This window comes from Gigantopelta aegis, chromosome 11, assembly GCF_016097555.1.
Source record: "Gigantopelta aegis isolate Gae_Host chromosome 11, Gae_host_genome, whole genome shotgun sequence".
Lineage (NCBI taxonomy): Eukaryota > Metazoa > Mollusca > Gastropoda > Neomphalida > Peltospiridae > Gigantopelta > Gigantopelta aegis.
In genome coordinates this window covers 20,134,840-20,158,661 of record NC_054709.1, presented here as the reverse complement: position 1 = coordinate 20,158,661, position 23,822 = coordinate 20,134,840, and the positions used below count along the sequence as shown (strand labels likewise).

General features: G+C 37.0%; 1 protein-coding gene across 2 annotated transcripts in view; it reads left to right on the top strand.

The window, feature by feature from the left end:
* LOC121385454 (KAT8 regulatory NSL complex subunit 1-like) overlaps positions 1 to 23,822 on the top strand; it is a 45,968-nt gene that overhangs the window by 4,419 nt on the left and 17,727 nt on the right. For both annotated transcript variants that reach the window (XM_041516140.1, XM_041516139.1), the window contains exons 2-4: positions 14,753 to 15,567; positions 22,246 to 22,342; positions 23,689 to 23,771. In XM_041516140.1, the coding sequence (XP_041372074.1) occupies positions 14,753 to 15,567; positions 22,246 to 22,342; positions 23,689 to 23,771 (995 nt within the window). The remainder of the gene's footprint in view (positions 1 to 14,752; positions 15,568 to 22,245; positions 22,343 to 23,688; positions 23,772 to 23,822) is intronic.

The following is a 23,822-nucleotide window of genomic DNA, read 5'->3' as shown; positions in this document are numbered from 1 at the left end:
TTCAGTAAATTTTACACGAACGAAACGGTCGTTTGTGCAATTTGTGCAGGCCTGTATCTGTGTGGTCCTTAACTGTATGTCTGATGCCATATAACTAAATAAAATGTGTTGAGTGCGTTGTTAAATAAAACATTTCCCTCCTTCCAATTACTTCACTACGTTGCCAAGAAATGACAAAATATTTGACATCCAATAGCCAATAATTAATAAATCCATCTGCTCTAGTAGTGTCGTTAAACAAATCAAACTTTAGCCTTGCCAAGAAAAAACTGAGACACCTTGACCTTTAACACATTAAAAGATAGATCAAATATATAGATTTTAAAAGGTTTAATTTTATTAAATATTATTGTTATGCTAATTGAAACTTGTTTTAGATTAAGGACTTTCTATCCAAATTTGCCAAACTGCTAATAATTTTTGGGGTCCAGCTTAAAAAATATCAAGTCACAGATTGGTTTTAACCTGTGACATTGGACACTAAATTCAAGGTTAATCTACCAACCTGTGACACATTTGGATAAGGAAGGAAATGTTTTTTATTTAACGATGCACTCAACACATTTTATTTACGGTTATATGGCGTCTGACATATGGTTAAGGACCACACAGATATTGAGAGAGGACACCTGCTGTCGCCTCTTCATGGGCTCTTTTCGATTAGCAGCAAGGGATCTTTTATATGCACCATCCCACAGACAGGATAGTACATACCACGGCCTTTTTTGGAGCACTGGCTGGAACGACATATTCCAATGAGTCCACCGATGGGGATCGATCCTAGATCGACCGCGCATCAAACGAACGCTTTACCACTGAGCTACGTCCAGCCCCTCATTTTGATAAAGTTACAATTAGATGTCTCAGTATACATGTATGTAACAGTTATATGTTGGAGGTTTATATACATGGGTATGAAATTGAATATTTACAATGTGTATGCTGAATGCAACTGCTGTCAATGGGGTATGGGGGGCCTCCACCAAAAAGAAGATGGGTTAGGGTTAAGAAAATCATACAGTAATGATAAGTCATTAATTTGTTTAAAAAGTAAAGTTAAAAATTTAAATTTACAACAAAAATTTGGGTATGGCACCATACCCGTTTTACCCTCAGGCAGAAACCCTGGAGTTTTATAAAATAAAACTAAGAATAATTCAGCACCAGTATGACAGCTATAAAATTCTATAGTGGATATATATATATAGTTATTAAAAGTTCGATATGCAGTCGGTTTAGGATCGATCACTGTCAGTGGGCCCACTGGGTCATAAATCCCTGTTGTGTAATCAAAAGTTGATTTGTTGATGCACACCAATTAGATACCCAGTTATCAATGTGACATTGCAATAAATTCCCAACATTAATTTTTAGCTGCCGTTAGAAATATGTGAATTTAGAAAGAACATAGTAATACTACAAAGGGTATAATTTATCAACCCCGTCGGTGGGCCCATTGGGCTATTTCTTATTCCAGCCAATGCACCACGACTGGTATATCAAAGACTGTGGTATGTGCTATCCTGTCTGGCATGGTGCATATAAAATGTTTGACATTTATCCAATAGCCGATGATTACTAAATCAATGTGCTCGAGTGGTGTCTGTAAACATTTTATATGCACCATAATTTATCAATACTCAATATGGTAGTTATAGTTTTAAATGGCTACCTATAATCTTAAAATTAATATGGGGAGCAATTAATTACTCCTGTCAATATCTTTTTTTCATGGAGAAAGAATTCTGATTAACTTGAGTATGGATTGTTTCCTTGTAGTGTTAATTATGTAAGAGTTAGTATGGATTGTTAACCCCAGTGTAACTGTACATACTATTGTTTATGTCCTGAACTACCATACATACATACATACATGTATATATGTATATATAATATATATATATATATATATAGTGTGACCTACATAATGACTGGCTGTGCCATCTATGGTTGGCTGTTTGCCAGCCCTGTTGGTGTGGGAGTACACACACACACATGTATGTAAACAAAGATGGGTAGCGTGACCTTTCAACCCATGGCCATGTCTTAGTGGTTGACACCTCTGGTGAAATTGAATACTCTTACAGTTTACCTTGTCATGCCTTTGCCCCAGATTTTCTTTTTACTTATATTTCATATCTTTTTTTTAAACTTCGAACTTTATTACAGTATTTTCTTTGTTGGTTTATTTTTTGTGTCCCTTTCACAAAGTGAAACGGTGAGATATAGGGACTGCGGGAGGGTTTCCTTAACCATATTTCTGATGCCATATAACTGTAAATAAAATGTGTTGAGTGAGTCGTTAAATAAAACATTTCCTTCCTTCCTTCCTTCCTCAATAGCCGAAATGAAATTTAGACAAAAACTATTCAAAAGTAGATGGAATAATAAAAAGGAAAATAAATAATAATAGTTATGTATGAATAAGCCTAGGTCTCATTTACAAAAAAAGTCTTTTTTGTTTTTTTATTTTTACATCTTATTAGTTTTTCTTTATTTATCTTTAAAGAGGTTAAAGGAGACCGGACACCAAACCATATATACGGCGTAATGAATTGTTTGCCGTCATAAACCACAACACGCAACTACCGCGCTCCCCATATTGACTAAGTTAAGCGTGCCACTCTTGGTTGGGTTTTTTTTCCCGTCTATCTCCGATGTTTGCCGGAAACTGTCGACAATTGATGAGCTAGACCCGTGACGTCATCGATGAGAGGAAAACTGAAGAAACTACCAAGCAGCATGGATGAACTTAGCGATTCGAGTGACGAAGAATTGTGTCCAGCTTGTGCTAATGGCATCAAACCGTATCAGTTTGAACCACTGTTCCGAGACTTTGTCCCTAATCCTGGAAAGGTTGTCTTAGACGAAAATTCGGATGAATCAACTGCCGACGAAGACGAGGAAGCCACACGGTTAGTGCTGCAACGATAAACCGGTATACCGCGATAATTGATCAGCTCGATACGAACCGCGGTACAGTTTTGCGTACCGTGATTTTTTTTCTTTGTAACTTATTTGATTTGAAATAGGCAAAAACCACATCATTTTATTAATTGGTGATGACAGGAAATGTAACAATCACGTCAAGCGTAGTCGGCTTACTTGTTGGCATACGAAGTGATAGGTCGGTTATACTTGGTTCTAACTTCTAAACAAAACGTGTCAAAAGTCCAGTGAAAATAACCAGTTAACGATAATTACAAATAAATGTTTTGTTACTTACACATTATCATTCGTTGGTAATTTACGTTGGAATACGGCTACGGCTATCATCTTCAAAGAAATAAACCAACAAATGAGAATCACACTTCGCTGTTTTTCACTGAACTCGGAATACTTCAGCCGATCGTTCAAAATACCTCGGCTAATAACCTCGGCTCTGGTTCGGTCAATCTGGCGAAACATTGTGACTCAATACGTACATTTCCGTGTTAAGCGAGCAGCAACGGAAAAGCCCGATAGTAAGGATTTCCGAATGTGACAATTTATGAATAGTTTGACCATTCACAGTCTGGAGCTCCACGCGGTAAGACGTGTTTGTTTCGCTTGTGCACACTGCACGTGCTTTCATGTGCTCGACTTGGGGGGGGTCCCTCATTTCGTTGTTTTTGTCAGCGAAATGAAGTTTTCTACTGGAATGTATGCGGCCATTGGAACTGATTGAACGCTGGAACGCTTCTCATTTCGACAGCCTGCACCACCAGGTTGGATTCTTTTTTAGCGAGATTCCTTGCTTCCACGTCATTTCTCCGTCTGACTGTCGACAGGTTTTTTTCGTGACTTGTATGACGGCCATTCTGCAGAACGCCACGGTTGTTCGCGTTTAGTCTCTACATGTCCGAGCCTGTCCTAGCAGTACTGGAAGATTGACAGCTCTAAGAAGAAATAGGAAGCGGGGTCGGCCCCTACTACTCTTTTTCTAGACTTGGCCCGTCCGCACCACTATACCAACCCATGACGACTGGACTATACCCTAGTCTGATACTCTCTCTCGTTCAGACAGATCCGGCTTCTCAAGATCTGTATTTCAGCACAGCAGTACACCTTCAACGTCTATCGACTGTCAATCTAGGGGTTTTCTTGACGGGATGCAACCTATCTCGTCCCTTTAAGCTGTGCACCCAAACGGCCTTAACGAGGCCACTCGCGTGGACATATCGATCGGACTTTAAACTTTTAGATCTGCGTTCAAAATTTTATGTCGAAATTACTTCTTCGTTTTTTAAATATTATTAAATAGTCCAATCCTCTCTTCTTTCTCTTATTTAATTTTGGACTTTCCTTCTAAAATGCTCCAAATTATATAAATATTCGGCCGAGCAGTCAATTCTTTTTTATTTTTGGATTGTAACCTTTTTTCTTTTCTTTTTTTATTCTATTAACTTTTTTACTAATTGCTATTTTCAAAATTCTGCCCATTTTCATTCTCTCTCCCCCCCCCCCCCCCAATCCCATCCCATCCCATCCCGAGTCAGGCCACCGATCTTGTCGGACTCGGGATGGGCGTGTTCGAAACCCTAGTGGTATATGGACACGTTAAATTAGTTATCATCATCATCATCATCATCATCATCATCATCAATAGTTTGACACCGTCACGCCAGTGTTCTAGTAGACTAGTATTGTGTTAAAAAATAAAAATATGGCCTAAAACATTTAGCCTGACAGCTGAAACTAATAAAGATCATTAAAAAGTTATGCCTTCTATTTTCATTTAAAAAAACCCAACCCATAAATAATATCAATTATATTGCAATACAGTTTCTTATATCGCAATATATCGCAATACGGTTTTGACCGTATCGTTGCACCCCTACACACGGTCATAGACTAGCATACAAGCATTTTTAAAACATAATTTTTTATGACATTTTTAATGTAAACTGAAGCAAATGAACCTAATTAGACGAAAAGCACACAAAATTTACTAATATTTCATCATAAATCTTGTTCAGCATAGATGTAAATATGAAACGTCAGTGGATATTCCATAGGCCGATTTCGCCAATTTTCAAAAAGCGTCCCCTCCTCACCAAAGCAAGATATAATAATTTAACAAAAAACTTTGTTCTCTTAACTAGTTACCCTCCAAGTTTTAATGTGTTTGGTTAAACCGTGTATTTTTAATTATTAAGAAAATGTGTTACCAGTCTGCCGAAACTGTCCACAGCTGGGTACAGAAACACAGAAATGTTGGAAAATATTATACTGTTGCCACATATTGACAAATCACTTTACAACTAATATGTCTTATCGACAATATTATTATGTAGTCTTTGCATTTATTAATATAAAATACAACAGACCCGTATGAACTGGGGAGGGGCGGGCCTAGGGGCTTGTTCTCCATCACACACTCTAGGATGAAAATGTATGTTTTAAGTTTTCACTACTTTACATAAATAAAGATGATATAAAGATAAAAATCTAGTTTGTATTTCTCACTAGAGACTGTATTCCCCTTCCCCCCCCCCCCCCCCCCCCCCCCCCCCCCCCCCAAATATCGTTCCTACAGGCTTATACAAATGTAGATAATATGTAGAGGGTGAGATTAGGAACCAGTTCCTTTTATCTTTAGGATTTTGTAATCATGATTTCAAACCAACTGTTTCAGGTAGTTTGCTCCACATACTGACATAAAACACATTTGTTATATACTACTCAAAAGAATTTAAGGGTCAGACGATATTTTCGACATTATTTTCTGAATGTCAATTATATTAGCTAAACCATAATGTCACGCATGGTATTGTTCCATTTTGACGAAAGTGGGTCTAAGCAACCCATAAATGAATTAAAATCCACTGTCATTAACACTGTCGACTAGTTCTAATGGCGAAAACATGCTTACATTTGCACGTAAATTAGGGCGAAAGCGAAAGGTCTGCTAAGTGCCCATAACTTGCTTTTTCACAAAGCGCTTCATTTGCACGCTTTGCATGTGTATTCCATGTTCCCAATGCTGAATTTCCGTATAATTGGAGCTTGCGTTCGTGTACGGTGCACACTCCAAATTCGACAATGGTACGACGTCAACTGACTATCGAAGATCGAGGAAGGGCTATTGCTTGGCTTCAGGATGGCAATACGCAAAGAAATGTTGCTCTGAGACTTGGTGTCAGTCAGAGTGTCGTTGGCCGACTGTGGCAATGGTACCAAGCAACGAATTCTGTTCGAAATCATCCACGTTCGGGAAGACCCCGAAGCACTACAAATAGAGAGGACCGCTACATCACCAATATGGCTCTACGTCAATGGCACGCCAATTACGTGACAATCTGCGGACTGTGACTGGAACTCGAGTGTGATCAAACCATACGCAATCGTCTGAGAGACAATAATCTACACTGCCGTCGCCAGGCTGTTCGACCACCACTCCTACCACGTCACAGAACGGCCAGACGTCACTGGTGCACACTTCATCTGCGGTGGCAACGTGTTCAGTGGGGTCGAGTGATGTTCACTGATGAGTCCAGGTTTAGTCTCCAGTTCAACGACGGTCGGGTTCGTGTCTACAGACGTCCTGGGGAGCGCTTCGCTGACGTTAACGTTAGACAACGTCAGCGACATGGTGTGGGGCGGCATCTCTATCCACCACAGGACCCCCCTCTATGTGGTGGATGGCAATCTGAATGGAATCCGCTATCTGAATGAGATTATCTGGCCGTTGGTTCTCCCAGGCCTTCAGCAGATTGGCGGCGGGGCAGTTCTGCAGGATGACAATGCCAGACCCCACCGCGCCAGGGTGGTAACAGACTTTCTCAGACAACAAGGTATCGCCAGGATGCATTGGCCAGCATATTTGCCTGACTTGGCCCCAATAGAGCACGCCTGGGACGAATTAGGCAGGAGAGTTCGGGATAACCATGCCCCTCCGGCCAACCTTCATGATCTGGGTCAACTTCTTATGGCAGAGTGGCAGGCCATTCCCCAAGAGTTCTTCAGACGTCTGATCAACAGCATGATGCAACGATGTGTCGAGTGTATTCGTGCCAGAGGTGGATTCACACACTATTAAACGAATGTTCTAATGTTTGACAACCATCAAATTTGACAGCATGTCATGTGACTTTCTTGTATACAGTGACGTTTATTTGTGTTTTTTTTGTAAATATGGAACATTAAATTAAATTCTTTTGAGTAGTATATATTGGAATAAAAAATAATAATTACAATATATCCAGTGTTATTTTCTTTAATCATTCATGGAGGAAGAAGGAAGTCCTGATGAAAATATATTACAGGTAAAACAAAATAATATATGATGCTTATTCCATGTGGTAACAATTGTTAATTTTGCTTTGAATTGCTAGATGCCAAAAGTGATTAATTATGTTATTTTATGGTAACAGTCGAAAATTAGACGACCAATTGTTTCAACCTCTGCCAAAGGTACCAGGTTTTCTACCAGAAAATAATTTGAGGGTACGTAATAAAACAGGCCCGTAAGAACTGGGGGGGGGGGGGGGGGGGGGGGAGACGACGAGTGCCCCCCACTTGTGAGCTTTTCTTTATTACATTAATTTTTGCCATTGTAACCAAAATCTGATGTAGAGTTTATACCCGGTCCGTCAGTGACACCCATCCCCACCCCACCCCCACCCCCAAGTCGTTGCTACGGGCCTGTAAAAACTAAATATATTCAAAGGAGTATATTCGGTGGTTATAGGTTTGAAATGTTTTTTTTATTGAACATTTTATTTCATGCACTTTTATAAAATTTTAAACAGCAATTATGTTACTATAATCTATCGAAAAAATAAAACATTATATATATATATATATATATATATATATATATAAACTTCTGAGATTTTTTAGTACATACATGTACATGTAAGTTTACCCTCCGCACCCTCTGGCAGAAACCCAGGGTATTAAAATAATTATTTGGTGTAGAGTATTTTTAATATGATGTACAGAAAGCATTGAAAAGTACAATTTTATTATGCTTTAATAATCGACATTAGCTTTAAAACTAATTAACCATCATTCCTTCTGGCCACAGTACAAATGTTGTTCCTGCCAAAGTGTTAGCATTTTAATTTTAATGACAACATACTAAACTGACTATAAACATTGTTAACCAACGTAATAATTCACGTTTTGAAGGTGTTTTGTTATACGGTTAACAAACCAACTAGATAAAGAGACGTTAGTATGGAGTCGTTATGGGCTGTCGGTTAAAATTAATTTGGTAATTATAGGTAAATAAATGTGAAGTTTAAATATTCGTATGTGAACAAATTGCAATACCTTTATTTAATGTATATCTTAAGTACATACTTGTTTTAATTTTCACATTGTAAATGTACATATAACCTGCTGTATTTAGTTGGTGTAAAGCCAGTTCGACAACAATAATGTGTCCATGTTTTAAAACAACTTTCGTTTTTTTTTTAAATCGAAACCATGATGTTGGCCGTTTCTTGGTATGCGTTGCTGTTGCAGTTAAACACTGCGCAGTTAACCATCATATAATTACGTCGACAATATATAATAACACTAATTATCTTGTAAATTAAATTTCCGATAAACCTGGAAACAAAAAAAGAAAAAGAAGACGACTAAAAGGCACAACCAAAGAATCAACACGTGTACCGGTATTGCTTGGTAACTCTCACCGATGACATATTGCCTCGCTTTCGTTCAGATCTATGCATAATCCCGCCCACTTCTGTTTTTACCCCAAACCTAAGACGCGCAGCTGAACTGTGCCTCGCAGCGAGCCGGGCGTTAGAGTAATGCGGTCTTTGACGCTAACTTAATCCATTACACACTACATGTCCTTTGGTGTCCGGTCTCCTTTAATGAATCTATTAATGTACAAAATAAAGTAACAGTACTTAATCGGTGATTATAGCTGACTATTTAATTTTTGTTTGTTTCAATATGTTTGTTAAAATGTCACAGACCATGTTACTAGAACATGATTTGATGCACAGTACTCTGTGGCATATTGACCAGTCTGAGCTATCGGGGTCAGATTATTTTGGCTGTATGCATGCGCTGGTCTACTTGACAACTTGTTTCACATTTATGATGGTGTCTAAAATTGTTTTTAGATTATCTTTATGGCATCCCAGGTTTGGAATAGGATCCTCTGTAATGACAGATTTTGTCAGATTTCGTATATATTTTTTTATCGACAACATTGGGACCGTTCTAGATCAATAATGACATATATGTTCGTAACTGGTAGTTGTAGGTCAAATGACATGTTACAAACTGTTGAGGAAGGGAGGGAGACTGATAGCGTAATTGTTGAATTTAAAATGCCACATGAATGTCAATGCCCCAACCAACACTATCAGTTGTACTAATTGTAGGCCTAAGTTTAGTTAAAGAGTTATTAAAAAAAAAGTAAGTTGCATCTTACTCGGTGTTAGTTTCAGCCTTATTGTTTAACAAATATTATTTTTTGTGGGGCCTGGCAAGTGTTGCCTACAGTTTAATAACAGAAATAAGGACATGACGGCAAGTTGGAGGGGCAACAAGGCAAACTTTACAATCAAATTGTATCAGACAAAATTGAGATCACCTTGGTGCCTTGGGTTTTTGTCTATGCAGTTTGTTTGATGCGGATGCCTTTTATCATATTACTTCAGGTTTCTGCCAGAAAGAAATTTTTGGGTATGGCTTTATGGAATTTAATATTTACAATGTGTGTGCTTAATGCAACCGCAGTCGCAGGGGGTATGGGGGTCTCCTCTAAAAAGAAAATGGGTTAGGTTTAGGGCAGTTTCACATGATGCAGGAATTCTGCGTATTTGATGCAACATTTACCTAAAATACTCCTAAATAAAATATGTGTGCCTCAAGGTTGACGCAAAATATTTCCGATGTCAATCGATTTTACATTCATCTTTTTTTTTTTAATACATAAAAACTCAGGGCATAAAATTTGGCACGGACGATTTTGTTGTTCGTCTGTTGGTTATTCAAAACCAATATCAACATAAATGATGGATCGTTCGTGCAAAAGCTGTAATTGTTCGTCAAAAAATGTTTTAAAAATTATCACTGTTTTGGGAAGAAAATAAGCCTGCATTGCCGGTGTGAGAAAGATACAATGTATCCGTTTGAAATCAGCATCACAGTCGATACAAAGTTGGTACTGCGGTAAAACAAAATCGGCGCTGTGTTAAGTAGTCTCGAAAAAGTTTAGTAACATAGTTGCACGTTCCCTTTGATCATTTCGCTACGTGCACAAAATCATATGCTGTTCGGAAATTAAAGGGACTGTCCTGAGTTTCCTGAGCAAACAAACAAAATAAACATATATCCTACTTTTTCTTTATTCTTTTAAACAATATCTATCTTAAACATGTTTTAAATGTAAAACCTTACACTCATAAAAACATCCGGGATTTCCTATGACTTGATTATTTAAAATTTCATTCAGGGGGTGGAAGAAAAATAAATTGCAGTGCATAAGATTTGGCATGAACGATTTTGTCATTCGTCTGTAACTTATGCAAAACCAATTGAATATCAACATAAATGGATCGTTACTGCAAAAGCTGTAATCACTCATCAGAAAATCCACACAAACGTGTGCTGGCTAATATCATCAACGTTTTGGAAAACTGCGTACAGTGGGAAATCCCTGGCCTAGATGTATGTCATATGTGCTTGATGGTAATGTTCTAACCAGCTTCTAACCAGCTTTTTCTCCATCGTTCAACGTGTCCGTCTACTTTCGTTATAAAATTTCGTTTGCAGAAATTGTCATTCCTGACATCACGATATTCGGTGTTTGAAGTACGTCACAGAACAGTTATGGGTAGTTTCTTATGATGATATATTATATACCGATGCAATTTAATGACCTTGATGAAAACAAAATGTTACAAAAATTATAGACTGATGTCTTGAAAATCTCTCACCGCTATTCCAAGCCAGTCGGAATAAGTCGGCCGATTACGGATGCAGGTCTATTACCGTATATTGCCGTGTATTAGCCGACTCCTTGGATAAGCCGACCTGTTAGTTTGACCCTAAATATCCAGTAAAAAATCATCGGCCTTGTGTATAAGCCGAAGTCATCTTTTGTCCAGCTGTATGTTGTATCGATTTCAATAATACTGTCAACAAATAGACATGTGCTTTTCTTGTTCATTACATTTGTTTTCCCTTTAATTATTACAAACACAGTAATCGCGATCGCAATCGATCATCAATGTGGCAATGCTAACATCTACCATGCCGTGAAAAATAATTTAGAATTGATAAAGCATAACAGGAAAATAAATAATTGAAGCTGTAACAACATATCACTGCACATAAGTAATTAATTTATTCACTGGACACCAAAAAATTAAATCATTGAGGCATGTTTAATCCCTCACCACACACACACACAAACAAAAGATCATGTGGTCCGTGACTGCAGCTGTTCACTGTATATGGTATGATCATGTGACAATAGTGGGAGTAATTATCATCCTCAAATGCATGTAGTTTTTTCAGTCGGTAATGTTAATAATGAGCTTAATTTATTTATGGCATTGCTTTACAGTTTAGTGCACCCTCCCAACAAAACAATAATATTAGAAATATAGCACAGCACAGGTCAAACAAAGATGGCGGACAGTTGGAAAGAATACGTTTTTGCCATTGAAATGACAATAAAACAAGTAGTTTTTTATTATTATTATTCAAAGTTATAATGCATTCAAGAACAAAAAACTGCATAATATTGCATGATGGGGTGTTTTATTTAAACTGCACAAATTATTGTTACATAATCTGTGAAAGGCTAAGGGTCTGATCAAAATTTGTAAGTCACGGTCGGGAGTATTTTAGATCAAAATTTTATGCTCCAATTTGTTGCCTCCATGTATAAGCCGACTCTTCTTTTGGAAAGTGTTTCTAGACTTCAAAAGTCAGCTAATACACGGCAATATACGGTAATAGCAAACGCTATGTCATTCTAGCGACTGTACCTAGTGTAAAACAAAATTACCGCTAATATTAACTTTGCGACTGTCAAAGCATGCCAATACAAAGCCTCATCTAGCTCAAGCGAAGGTATCTGTGCAGCTACGGTTAGATTGATTTAGTTTTAAACCCATTTTGCCTGTCATAAGTGCATGTACCATGTATTACTAACATGCACTGCGGTGTGCGAGATCTTGTCCCACCATCACGGGAAAATCGTGTTCTCGTTACTATGAATAGCATTTCATAGAATTTCTAATTTCCAATGAATCCAAACTGACGTTAAAGGGACATTCCTGAGTTTGCTGCAATTTTAAAGATATCGACTGACAGAGACTTTTTAAGAGTTAGTGGCTATATATTAAACTTGTTTCTGATCTTTCTAATATTTGTACTAGGTTAAATTTCATTTTATTTCCTAAATTGTTTTTTTAGTACGTACGAAATTATTTGAAGACAAAATCCAGTTTCGGCATCTTACAAATATTAAGACAAGCAGAAACACATTGAATATACAAACACTGATATTCTAAACAAAAAAATATATTTAATATGTAAGTTTAATTGTAGAAATATTTTATTAGTTGGAAACATCTTATAATGCAGCAAATTCAGGAATGTCCCTTTAATATTTTTTTGTTAAATTATATTGAGGTTTTAAAATGTTTGACAAATATCATCTATAGATCAATATTATACTTATTTAAGCCTACATTGAAATTGGTTAAATATTTAAGAAAAAAATCTTCCACAAAAGGTCAAAAACTATTTTAACATGGGTAGTTTTTCATGGGTCGGTCGGGTTAGGACAAACAAACCTACTTTCACCTAGTAGCTTTTAAGTTAGTTCAAGCACACAAAAAGTATATTTTCATATTTATGATAGGAGAAAAACTACAAAAATTGCTCTTCTTAGATTATCGTTTGAATATTGTTGCCCATTCGCCTTTTCATTTGTCTCTGAACTACCATAGTAAATCATTCGTGTAAACACTAAAACCACATGAACGACACACACATTGGTTGTCTGAAAAATTCAAATTTTATGACCCGAAAACTTAATGACTAATTCAATTAAATTTCAATTCAATTTATTGCACAATACCAAACAAACTGGTGTTAGCAAATAGAAAAAAAGAAAAGCATACAACATCAACGGAGTTCAATACGAAAATAGACAAGCCGTTTAACTGGTTCCCAACCGTATTAATACGTTTAATGCAACTTAAGTATTAAAACCAGTGTGGCTCATGTAATATGCCAGTACCTTCCTCTAAATTTAGATCATCGCGACAATGTCAATCGCTTTAAAGGGACATTCCCGAGTTTGCTGCATTGTAAGATGTTTCCGACTAATAAAATATTTCTATTTCTGTTTCTGGTCGTCTTAATATTTGTAGGAAGCCCAAACTGAATTTTGTCTTCAAATAATTTCGTATGTACGAAAAAATCTTTATTAGGAAATAAAATGAAATTTAACCTAGTACAAATACTAAAACGATCAAAACACGTTTAATATACAGCCGCAAATATTTTATGCAGGAAAAAAAAGAAGTAATTACAGTCGTTAAAAAGTACCTGTTAGTCGATAACATCTTAAAAATTGCAGCAAACTCAGGAATGTCCCTTTAACATTAAAGAAATATGTTTTAAACACCTAAAAACCTAACGACTACGAAGTTTCAGAACAAATATAGCCTAGCGGTTTGAAAGGTTCCCAACCGTATCAATAAGCTATGTAACATAAGTGTTAAAAACAGTGTGTCTGATGTAGTGTGCCAGTTCCTATCTAAATTTAGATCATCGCAACAATGTCGAATGCGTGGTCTGTTTACGGACATGTACAGTGTCATGTAGATGGTTGAGCAAATCAAATAGGAGTTAGTCATAATTATTGCGCAGATGCAGCTATGTTACAGAGCAGGTTAGCATGCAGCATTGGGTGACTAAAAGCCAAAATGTGCATAAAAAGATAGTCCAGGGCGCATGGTAAGTCAATACTTTTCTTAATGTGCAGGGCGAGTTGCTTCCCTCTATTTAGCAAATTTAAAATGGTGGGCAAATGTACTTCAGTTGGGATTCAGTGAATACACTAAGTTATACATTTTTGGCTGGTGTGTCCATTTGTTACACTATTTTGGTTGAGAAACGGTTGAAACAGGGTGCCACAAGTTTTGAATACCAGCTATATAGAGGATATGTAACAATATTCGAATGTAGAAAGAACCACACTTTCTACGTCCCTTCAGACTACATAAAAAGACAGGGGAAAAAAAGCACTAAATAATTTACAAGAAGAGAAAACAATGGATATACATATATGCATGTAATATAAACGAGACAGTTATTCAGTTAATTATGTGATTTAGGAAATAAATATCGGAGATGAATGCATGACTCCCAAAATAAAACTGAGTCATGATGACTCCCGTTTTCCAGATGCTAGGTGGAACCCTGGTTTAGGGTTAAGAAAATCATACAATCTGGCAGAAACCCTGCATCCATTAATGATAATTTACTATGTGTTACATATACAGCATGGAATGTATGGCAATGACACAGCAGCAAACCAAGTAGGGCACCACAACAATTGTTTTGTATTTGGAGCACTTGCTGTCATTTAAAATTAGAACCCTAACAACAGGTTCTCTTCCAATCGTGTTGAAATAGCTGTATGTTAAATGCCAACTGTCCGTAATTTCTGATGTGCTGAGATGTTTTTGAATAAATATTGCTTCCTTTTCCTTGAAATGTCGTTTGTTTCAAGATCTATATTATTTTAAAGCAATTTGTTTTTCTATTTCAGATATCGTAGATCAGAATGGAAATGGTCAAGAGACCGGGCGGGAATAGCGTCTCGGTGGACGTGGCTACAGGCGCAGGTTTCTGATCTAGAATATCGCATCCGGCAGCAGAGTGAGATCTACAAACAGATTCGCTCGACGAAGGGGAGCGTTGTTCTTGGTGACACCCCATCACCGCAGAACCTCCTAGCCAGACTTCACCCCGTGAAACTGGGCCACAAGGCCTCACCCCTCGATGCCCTATCTGCTAATCTGGACAACCGGAAGAACGAGACCTCCCCGTGTAACATCTCAACGCTCCTATCGAACGTCGACAAACAGGCTTCGCGGCTCACGCAGTCGCTGGGAAATTGTCTTTCACCAAACAGTGTTAAATCAACTAACTCCTCTCCCGGTCGGTCGTTGAACGGTATTATCGACTCCCCGTTGGGAAATTCGGCTCCGGGGGGTTTTGTGGATAATTCGGACGCTAACGGCGGCAGTCCCGTTCGGACTGTGGGTGGAGGTGATATTCGGTCGACGTTGGAATCTGATACTTCCCCACTTGTCGACACGCTGGCTCAGGCCGCGCGGTGCCGTCCCATACGGAGTTTCCGAAAACGGAAATTGTTACAGACTAGTGGCTTGTATCTGACCAACAGAAAAGCGGCCCGTCTTTCAACTGTTAAATGTAAGTGCTATCCGCCAGACTCGCAATGTCCTATGTGTGGCGGACGCTACAACAACACACAGACGCTAGACAGCGACACAATGGCACTTCACGAACGGGTGTCGCTACTCGATCCAGACTTTCATCCTGTGCTATCGTTTCCTCAAGGTAATTCCATTGTATACGCAGAATTGGTATCGTCTTTTCTTCAAGCTTAATGTGATTTCTTATGCAGTCTTTATTAGTTTCCTCAAGGTAATTTCAGCAAGTACAAGGAATTTACCAACATGTTCATCGATTCTTTGTCTTGAGATTTTGTGATTTTAAAAGTAGAATTTTCAAAATTAAGCCAGCAGTTGACACATCATTAATGCTAGCTAGTTATGATATTTAAAGTGTTATCTACAGTGTCATAGCTTAGATTCTGAGGTACGTACCTTTTTTTATTTCAATTTTACATTTAATGCATTTAAAGCCTGTGGTAAAGCGTTCGCTTGATGCACGGTTGGTCTAGGATCAGTCCCCGTCCCTGGACCCATTGGGGTATTTCTTGTTCCAGCCAGTGCTTCACAACATGTAACAAAAGCCGTGGTATGTACTATCCTGTCTGTGGGATGGTGCATATAAAAGATCCCTCGCTGCTAATCAAAAAGAGCCCATGAAATGGCGACAGCAGGTTTCCTCTCTCAATATATGTATGGTCCTTAACCATGTCTGACTCTATATAACTGTAAATAAAATGTGTTTAGTGTGTCGTTAAATAAAACATTCCCTTCCTTCCTTTAAGCCTAAAAACTACAAACTAGTGATGTTCCAGTGATCAGTTATAATTAAAAATGGATTGTTCCCACAGTTTAAATGATGGAATTGATCATATAAGTATGCTGGGTTTTGGTAAAATTTACAATTTGTAGGGTCTATCTCGGTTCTTATCAATTCCTTCTAAAGTTTGTATAATTTGATCGGATTGTATAATTGAAAGAGGATCGGTTGGCGCAAACCAATTGCAGGGTTCACCTATTACTAAATTAGCCAATTGCAGGGCTCACCTATTACTAAATTAGCCAATTGCAGGGCTCACCTATTACTAAATTAGCCAATCGTTACTTTTTATACACAGTTGTTAAAACATTTGGAATGTGGCTGATAAAATGGTGTTTAATTGGCCACTTTTTAATAATTTTCAAACAAGTACTATACATATCTGAAAATTGGCTGATGCAAATTTCATTCCAGTGTGGCCCCTGGATTATAGTGTGCTTAACGAATATCTAGGTAACACGTACTGTATGACATCACTAATTAAACACTGCAATCCATTTTTGTGGTAGCTGGATGCAGATATCAATTTGTTGTCAATAGATTACTTACCTTTGAATATTTAGTAAAACCCATTTAATTGTCAAGAGATGAAATCCTGTGAGATGCTAAATGCAATTAAAATGGTTTTAGTAAGTGAAATGTTTTCCGGAAAGTGATTAATTGCTTCCCTAACTTAGATTAAGGGGATCCATTTAAGATATTACTATCTTGATACATGATAAATTGATAAATGGTAAGGGGAGCTAAAAGTTGCCCTCCGTGAACCAGTCTCGGGAGTGATGAAGAGCAGTAGCTCCCCTTAAACGATGAGCTCCGTAAATACGATAAATTTAATTAGAAACATCATTTCGTTGAATATTATTTGTTATATATATAGTAAGTGCTGTCACCAGAGAAAATCATGAAAACCACACATTTCAAACAAAACCTTGACTTCTAACGAAGTATTGGGTTATTGGGAAAACCACGACCTGACCAGTTGTTCGAGAAGTCCTTATATTGTGGGCTGCACATGAAAATGTCCATAAATATGAATTCACCCTAATTAGTTTAAAACTAGGGTTTATACATATACATTTTTATTGTTGTATGATAAAATATGAGACAATAGAAAACAGAACATTTTTATTTTAATCAATCTATTTATTCAGTTGTTCAGTTATTAAATATGAGTCACATACTTGTAAAGAATTATATGTAATACATTAAGAACAGTGATAAGATAAAGAATGAATCATAAATACATGTATACTACAATCATCATCTGGCACACATACAAGGGAGTTAAAAGTAGTAGTAATAGGAATTCAGTTCTAACTTTCATATAGTTGTGGTAACCTATGGGTTACCAGGCTATATTTTGTGGTAACCTGTGAATGGGTTACCAGACACAATGCTTATTTCGATGCCTGCCTGAGCAAATGTATTATAAATTTTATAAAATATACCTTGTAAGTGATTTGAGATGTATGTATGTATGTGTGTATATATATATATATATATATATATATTCAGAGCTCGAAATGCAGTGTTAGTACATGCACCGGTGCATGCTGATTTTTGCATGTGCATGTAACTTTTAAAACTGGGTGCACGCGGTGCATGCTAATATTTTTCAAGTACTGTGTATTGCGTATACTAGTATCCTGTTGTCTACCAGATTCAGACTCAAGTTGTTGAATTTTGCGTATGCATTTCGTAATCTGTTCGCCACATGAAAACGATAACTTTTATCTTATGGGCGCATCCATTTTGTATCCCATAATCCTACTTACAACAATGGTGCCCTTTCGGTCATTTCAGTGAAATATATTTGCGAAAATTGCCGGCAATATCTCTGTTATATCCGTGAACGGTATTAGGGAAGGTGGTCGAGACTGACTTTGGGGTATCCACGCGCATAACACAGTTGTCGTCACTGACAAATTGAACTCCGCCAGATCTGTGATCAATACAAAGTACTGTAACTGCCTTGAACATTTTCGACCTCAGATATGGGCACTTGATCAGATGATTGCGAACGTGCAGGTGCGTTACTCGCGTAGTTGACTCGAAGTCAGCCAGTGATTATTTCAATCGCAACTTCTCGTCGAATTCCGTAGGCTAATTTATATTATACCAACAGATCTTATCAAGTTAAAAAAGTTGATAACTTGCTTACCGGTAATACAAAACACAAATATTCGTACATTTTTGTAATAGGCCTATTATAGATTTCTGTAAGGCGTTTACGTTGGGTGAAATTTTCAAATTTGATAAAGAATCGGTATTAAACGCAGTTGTATAACGTTCCGGTACTGTTAATATATAAATATAGGTATTGCCGAATAATTCCGAATAGCTTCGTATAAAAAAAACCCCGAAGTTGCCTTATTTTTGGTGCATGCAGAATTTTAATGGTGCATGTAATTTTTTTTCAGCATGGATCTGGTGCATGTAGATTTTTTTTTTCATTTCTAGCCCTGTATATGTTTAATGTGCAACATGCATCGTTAACTTTGTATCCATAAAACAAAATAAACAAAAAAATAACACCCAAATTATAGCTGTGAGAATGTTGTTTTGTAGTTGGCTTCAATTGCCTTGAAGCCATGTTTTCATTTATTTGTCAGAAAATGGTCACACTTCATTAATTTTCTGTCCTCCCGCTTGATAGCTTTCTAATGGTCCAATCCAGGTTAACAGTAACACCTTTCCTTCACCCAGTTTTTGAAACCTTTTGTTCATAATGGCATACAAATTAACATTGTAAATATAGTAATATAAATAGCTATTATAATATTGTGTGAACCAGTGTTGGTGACAGTGTAGTGATTAACAGTGATAGAAATAAGCAGTACACCGGACAAATACATATAAAAGTCTACTTGTCCGCCAATATTTTCCACTTTATTCAAGTATCAGGATGATGTTTGTGATTGCTAAAAATGAAACTGCACTGAACATTTAAATACTTCTCCACTGAACAGCCACTGAGGCACATTTTGCTTGTCCGAATAGATTTTCACTTGTCGGGACAAACAAACAAGTGCTTATTTTGAACACTGGTTAAGCTGCCAGGATCGTAGGTGCTGGGTTCACATCATGGTACCTGCTTTCACCCAGTGTTAACAGCTCACTGGAAATAATTTGTTAGTGGTGCCTGTCAAATTTACCTATGTCAGTCAATTTGAGCTTGTCAAAAGTAACCTGTCATCCAAATGTTGAAATAATTGTCCTTTATTAATCATGTATGTTATTATATTATAACTGTAGAACTATTTATAATGTAGTGAAACCCATTTATAGTTCTTCCCACAGAGAAAGGCTTTAAAAGTTTTTTCATATTATGGAATTTACTACAACTTGCAAGATATTTATTTTTGAGCTTATTGTTTTCTAAATTGCATGCAAATACATACATATAAATATATATACATACATAATATATATATTTTTTTTTTTCTAAAACACTTACATTTTTTCTTACATCAAACCAAACTCAAATTATTTTAAAAAAAAACATTTGAGGTATAAGCATGTATTTTGTTCACTATTAAATTTAGAAAAAGTAATAAAATCTGCAAATAACTGCAATCAATTATAGTACATGGATAATCAAACAAGTTGACATTTCATCAGACTTTCTGACATGCTGCAATTTCATTTGAAAATAAAATACAGTTGATATCTTTCCACAAAACCAGGTTGAAAACTTCATTTGGTTAAATATACATTTAAAAACATTACAACAGAAAACATTATTTTTATCACTGCTCGGTCACTGCAGTGAGGCCAACAAAATATCAATGAATTCCAATCACGTTCGAAACTGAAATAAATTTAAATTATCATAAAGCATCTAATAAACATATTGAATAACAGGGCTCGAAATTAAGAATTTATCACCCACGGCAATTAAAAATAAATTGTCATCTGTGAAAGGGCTCACCGACGGCAATTTTGAGTATGGCGATGGCAATTTTTAAAAACTAACTTTTGCAGCAAATAAACTTGACTGAAAGGTTATTTTTCTGTATGTAGGCTACATGTAGTCAAATTTCTTGAATTTATGTCAATAAACTTCAATAAACAAGAATTTATTATAAATGGAATCATGCACAGGGTATGCACATGACTAAATATAGTTCCGTTGCGTGGTACAAACTAAACACCAATTAACTCCAACGACCCAAACATCCGTGTTAAATACTGGCAGATAATGTTCATACATGTTTATACATTTTGCTGTCGGTTAAGAGCTATACCGACGGCAGTAATTTTTATCCGGCGGCACAAAAGTGCCATCGGTGACACCCCCAACCGACGGCAGTTTATATGTCACAGACGGCAGTCTGTGCAGTTGCTGCCGTTAAGTTCGAGCCCTGGAATAATGCAGTGTTATAGATTAACGGTATCCCGATATCCCGGGGATACCAGAATTTAATTTTGGATACCAGACTTCAAGAACCCAGTATCCAGATACCAGATTTTGAAATGTTAGTATCCAACTGGGATACTGCCGAACTTTTTTAATTTCAAACACTGATAATGTGTAGTTTACTTATTTTAAAACAAATATTATACGTCTCCATTTAATATTTATTGCTTAATTGACATTCGTAAGAATTGTACCACAAGCTAAGATACTGTTGATAAATATAGACTGAAAGCTAATCCAGAACATGTGCACCTCACACTACCTGTTTATTCGTCTGATGTACATATCAGAATTTATATGATGAATGCTACCTGTGGGACCATACGGTTTCAGAGCTACAACTTACATTAAATAAACCAATGGGACTTAGTCACTAGATAACCACTATTCGTCCACTGTTCAGTTTAGACGGTTAAATTTTCGTGTTATAAGGTTTGTTGTTAATTTGGGTCTTTCGGAACACATCAGATCATATGGCTTGTTTGGGTCTATTAATAGATGTGGGGAAACACCATTTCCGGGAAAACACGAAGGCATTCTGGCAACAGTTGCAAAATAAGCACGTAGGTTACATGCTGCATGATATGGTCAACAAACAATTTTAAATATGCATTTTAAAACATACTGCATCAAACTGCATCAGCTTATTAACTGACATACATATTTTGTGTTGGACAAAATAATTGCTAATCTTCAGTTGGTGACTGTCAAAGCTTGACAAATAACAAATCTCTACCAGACAGTCCATGTTCGGCCACTTATTTCCAGGCTTGCACTGGGTAGGCCATTGTATATGTAATTTCAATAACAACTAACCATTAACTCGGTCCTAAATAGGTGGTTTGTGTGTGTCCATAACAATATGCTTGATTCTTAATGATATCTTGAATGTATGAATTTTACCTTTGTGGTGGGGGTAGGGTGTGGAGCCCAGTGGTAAAGTGCTCACTTGATGCACGGTGGGGGTAGGGTGTGGAGCCCAGTGGTAAAGTGCTCACTTGATGCACAGTGGGGGTAGGGTGTGGAGCCCAGTGGTAAAGTGCTCACTTGATGCACGGTGGGGGTAGGGTGTGGAGCCCAGTGGTAAAGTGCTCACTTGATGCACGGTCGGTCTGGGATAGATCCCCATCGGTAGGCCCATTGGCCTATTTCTTGTTCCAGCCAGTACGCAAGTGTTTGGTATATATCAAAGGCTGTGATATGTGTGCTATCCTGTGGGATGGTGAATATAAAAATTCCCTTGCTACTAATGGAAAAATGTAGTATTTTCTTTTAACTGTTTCAGAGGTCAAGGTCACTTATTAAAATACACTACTTCATTTCTCATCAGGTTTTTATGAAATGTTACCTATTGGAATATAGTATCATATTTTGGACAGTTTCACTTTTGTGTCAAAAGTGAAGGTCAATAGAATTGTTAGTGTCATTGATGTGTTGACTTCATTTCTTATCCAATTTTCATGAAACTTGACATATAGAAACATGATCATGAAACCGCTATGAGATGTGAAGCATTTCTGTGCCTTGTTTGTGTAGAATTGAGAATGTAGTAAGTGCGTAGTGAGGGTACAAACTTTTAACTGAATTTTCTTTGTATTTTTCAGATATTCCATTACCTATTTATTTTGAAGCTCTCCTCAAAACAGGCGAGTGGCAGAGTAAACAGCTACCCAAGAGAACAAAAAATGAGGTGCAGAAAAGGTAACTACTTTAACCAGATTAATGTTTGTCTCCCTTTCAAGAAGTATACGGCTATATACAGGTATACCGGCCTCGGTGGTGTCGTGATTGAGCCATCGCTGATGGGTACAGGATGTAGTGGCCTTGCACCTACCCAATGAGTTGTTAAAATTCGGTTCCCACCTAAAGCGAATTTTAACAACTCGATGGGTAGGTGTAAGACCACTACACTCTTTTCTCTCTCACTAACAATTAACAATTAACCCACTGTCCTGAACAGATAGCTGAGGTATGTGCCCAGGACATCGTGCTTGAACCTTAATTGGATATAAGCACAAAGATAAGTTGAAATGGAATGATACAGGTATTATTTTTATGACGTTGACCACATCAACATTTGCATTAAGGTTTTGCATTTAGATCAATTTCTGGGGTGGGATGTAGCCCAATTGGCTTAAAAATTCCAAATCTATTTATAATTCATGGCGTAGACCAGTGGTAAAGTAGTGTTCGTTTAATGCACAGTCTGTTCATGATCGATCCCCATTGGTGAGCCCCTTGGGTTATTTTTCATTCCATCCAGTGCACCACGACTGGTATATCAAAGGGCGTGTTATGTGATATCCAGTCTATGGGATGGTGCATATAAAAGATTCCTTGCTACTGATGAAAAAATGTAACGGATTTTGTCTCTAAGACTATGTCAGATAAACCAAATGTCTGACATCCAACAGCCTATGATTAATAAATCAATATGCTCTAGTGGTGTTGTTAATCAAGACAAACTTTACATTCCAGCCAGTGCACTAGTATATCAAAGGCTGTGGTATGTGCTATCTTGTATCAGTTGAATTTTTTTATTATTACATATAACACTTCACAAAGACGCTAAGTCTCAAAGCCATAGGTGTCGAGTCGCACACAGAGAGAGAATATTATTGGATAGTGTGCAGCTTTTAAATCAATGGTTTGTTTCTGTGCATTGTTGTTGTTTAAAGAATTTAAGGACCATATTTCTCTTAAAATGGATAATAAATAAAAATTACATATAATTGTTGGAAACCAAATCTAGCTATCACATCACCTAAATGGAACCATGATGGAGTAAAATCCATGTCAAAGCTCTCGGCAATTTTACTTTTTGAATTATAGACCATTGCCATAATTCAATTATTTTTACAAAATATCATTAATAAATGGAGTATGGTGGTTATGAAGATGGTTGAATAAAGTACATTTAGGGACAAATCAAATTATTTTTGTTCAGGTAATACTTTGTTAGACCATTAAATAGGTCAGTGGTCTGTGACAATATGCCTTTAACATTACATTTGCCAACACTAATATTGTATGACTTATTTTGACAGAAAATACAGACGTATTCAAGATCCCATGGGAAAGGTGAATCGCCAAGTTCGCAAAAGTGCAGCAGCTGTTTTGGTTTCATCTAGTATGTTGACGTTTTTCTTTCCGTTGTTATGGTAGCATTTAGCTCATTCGG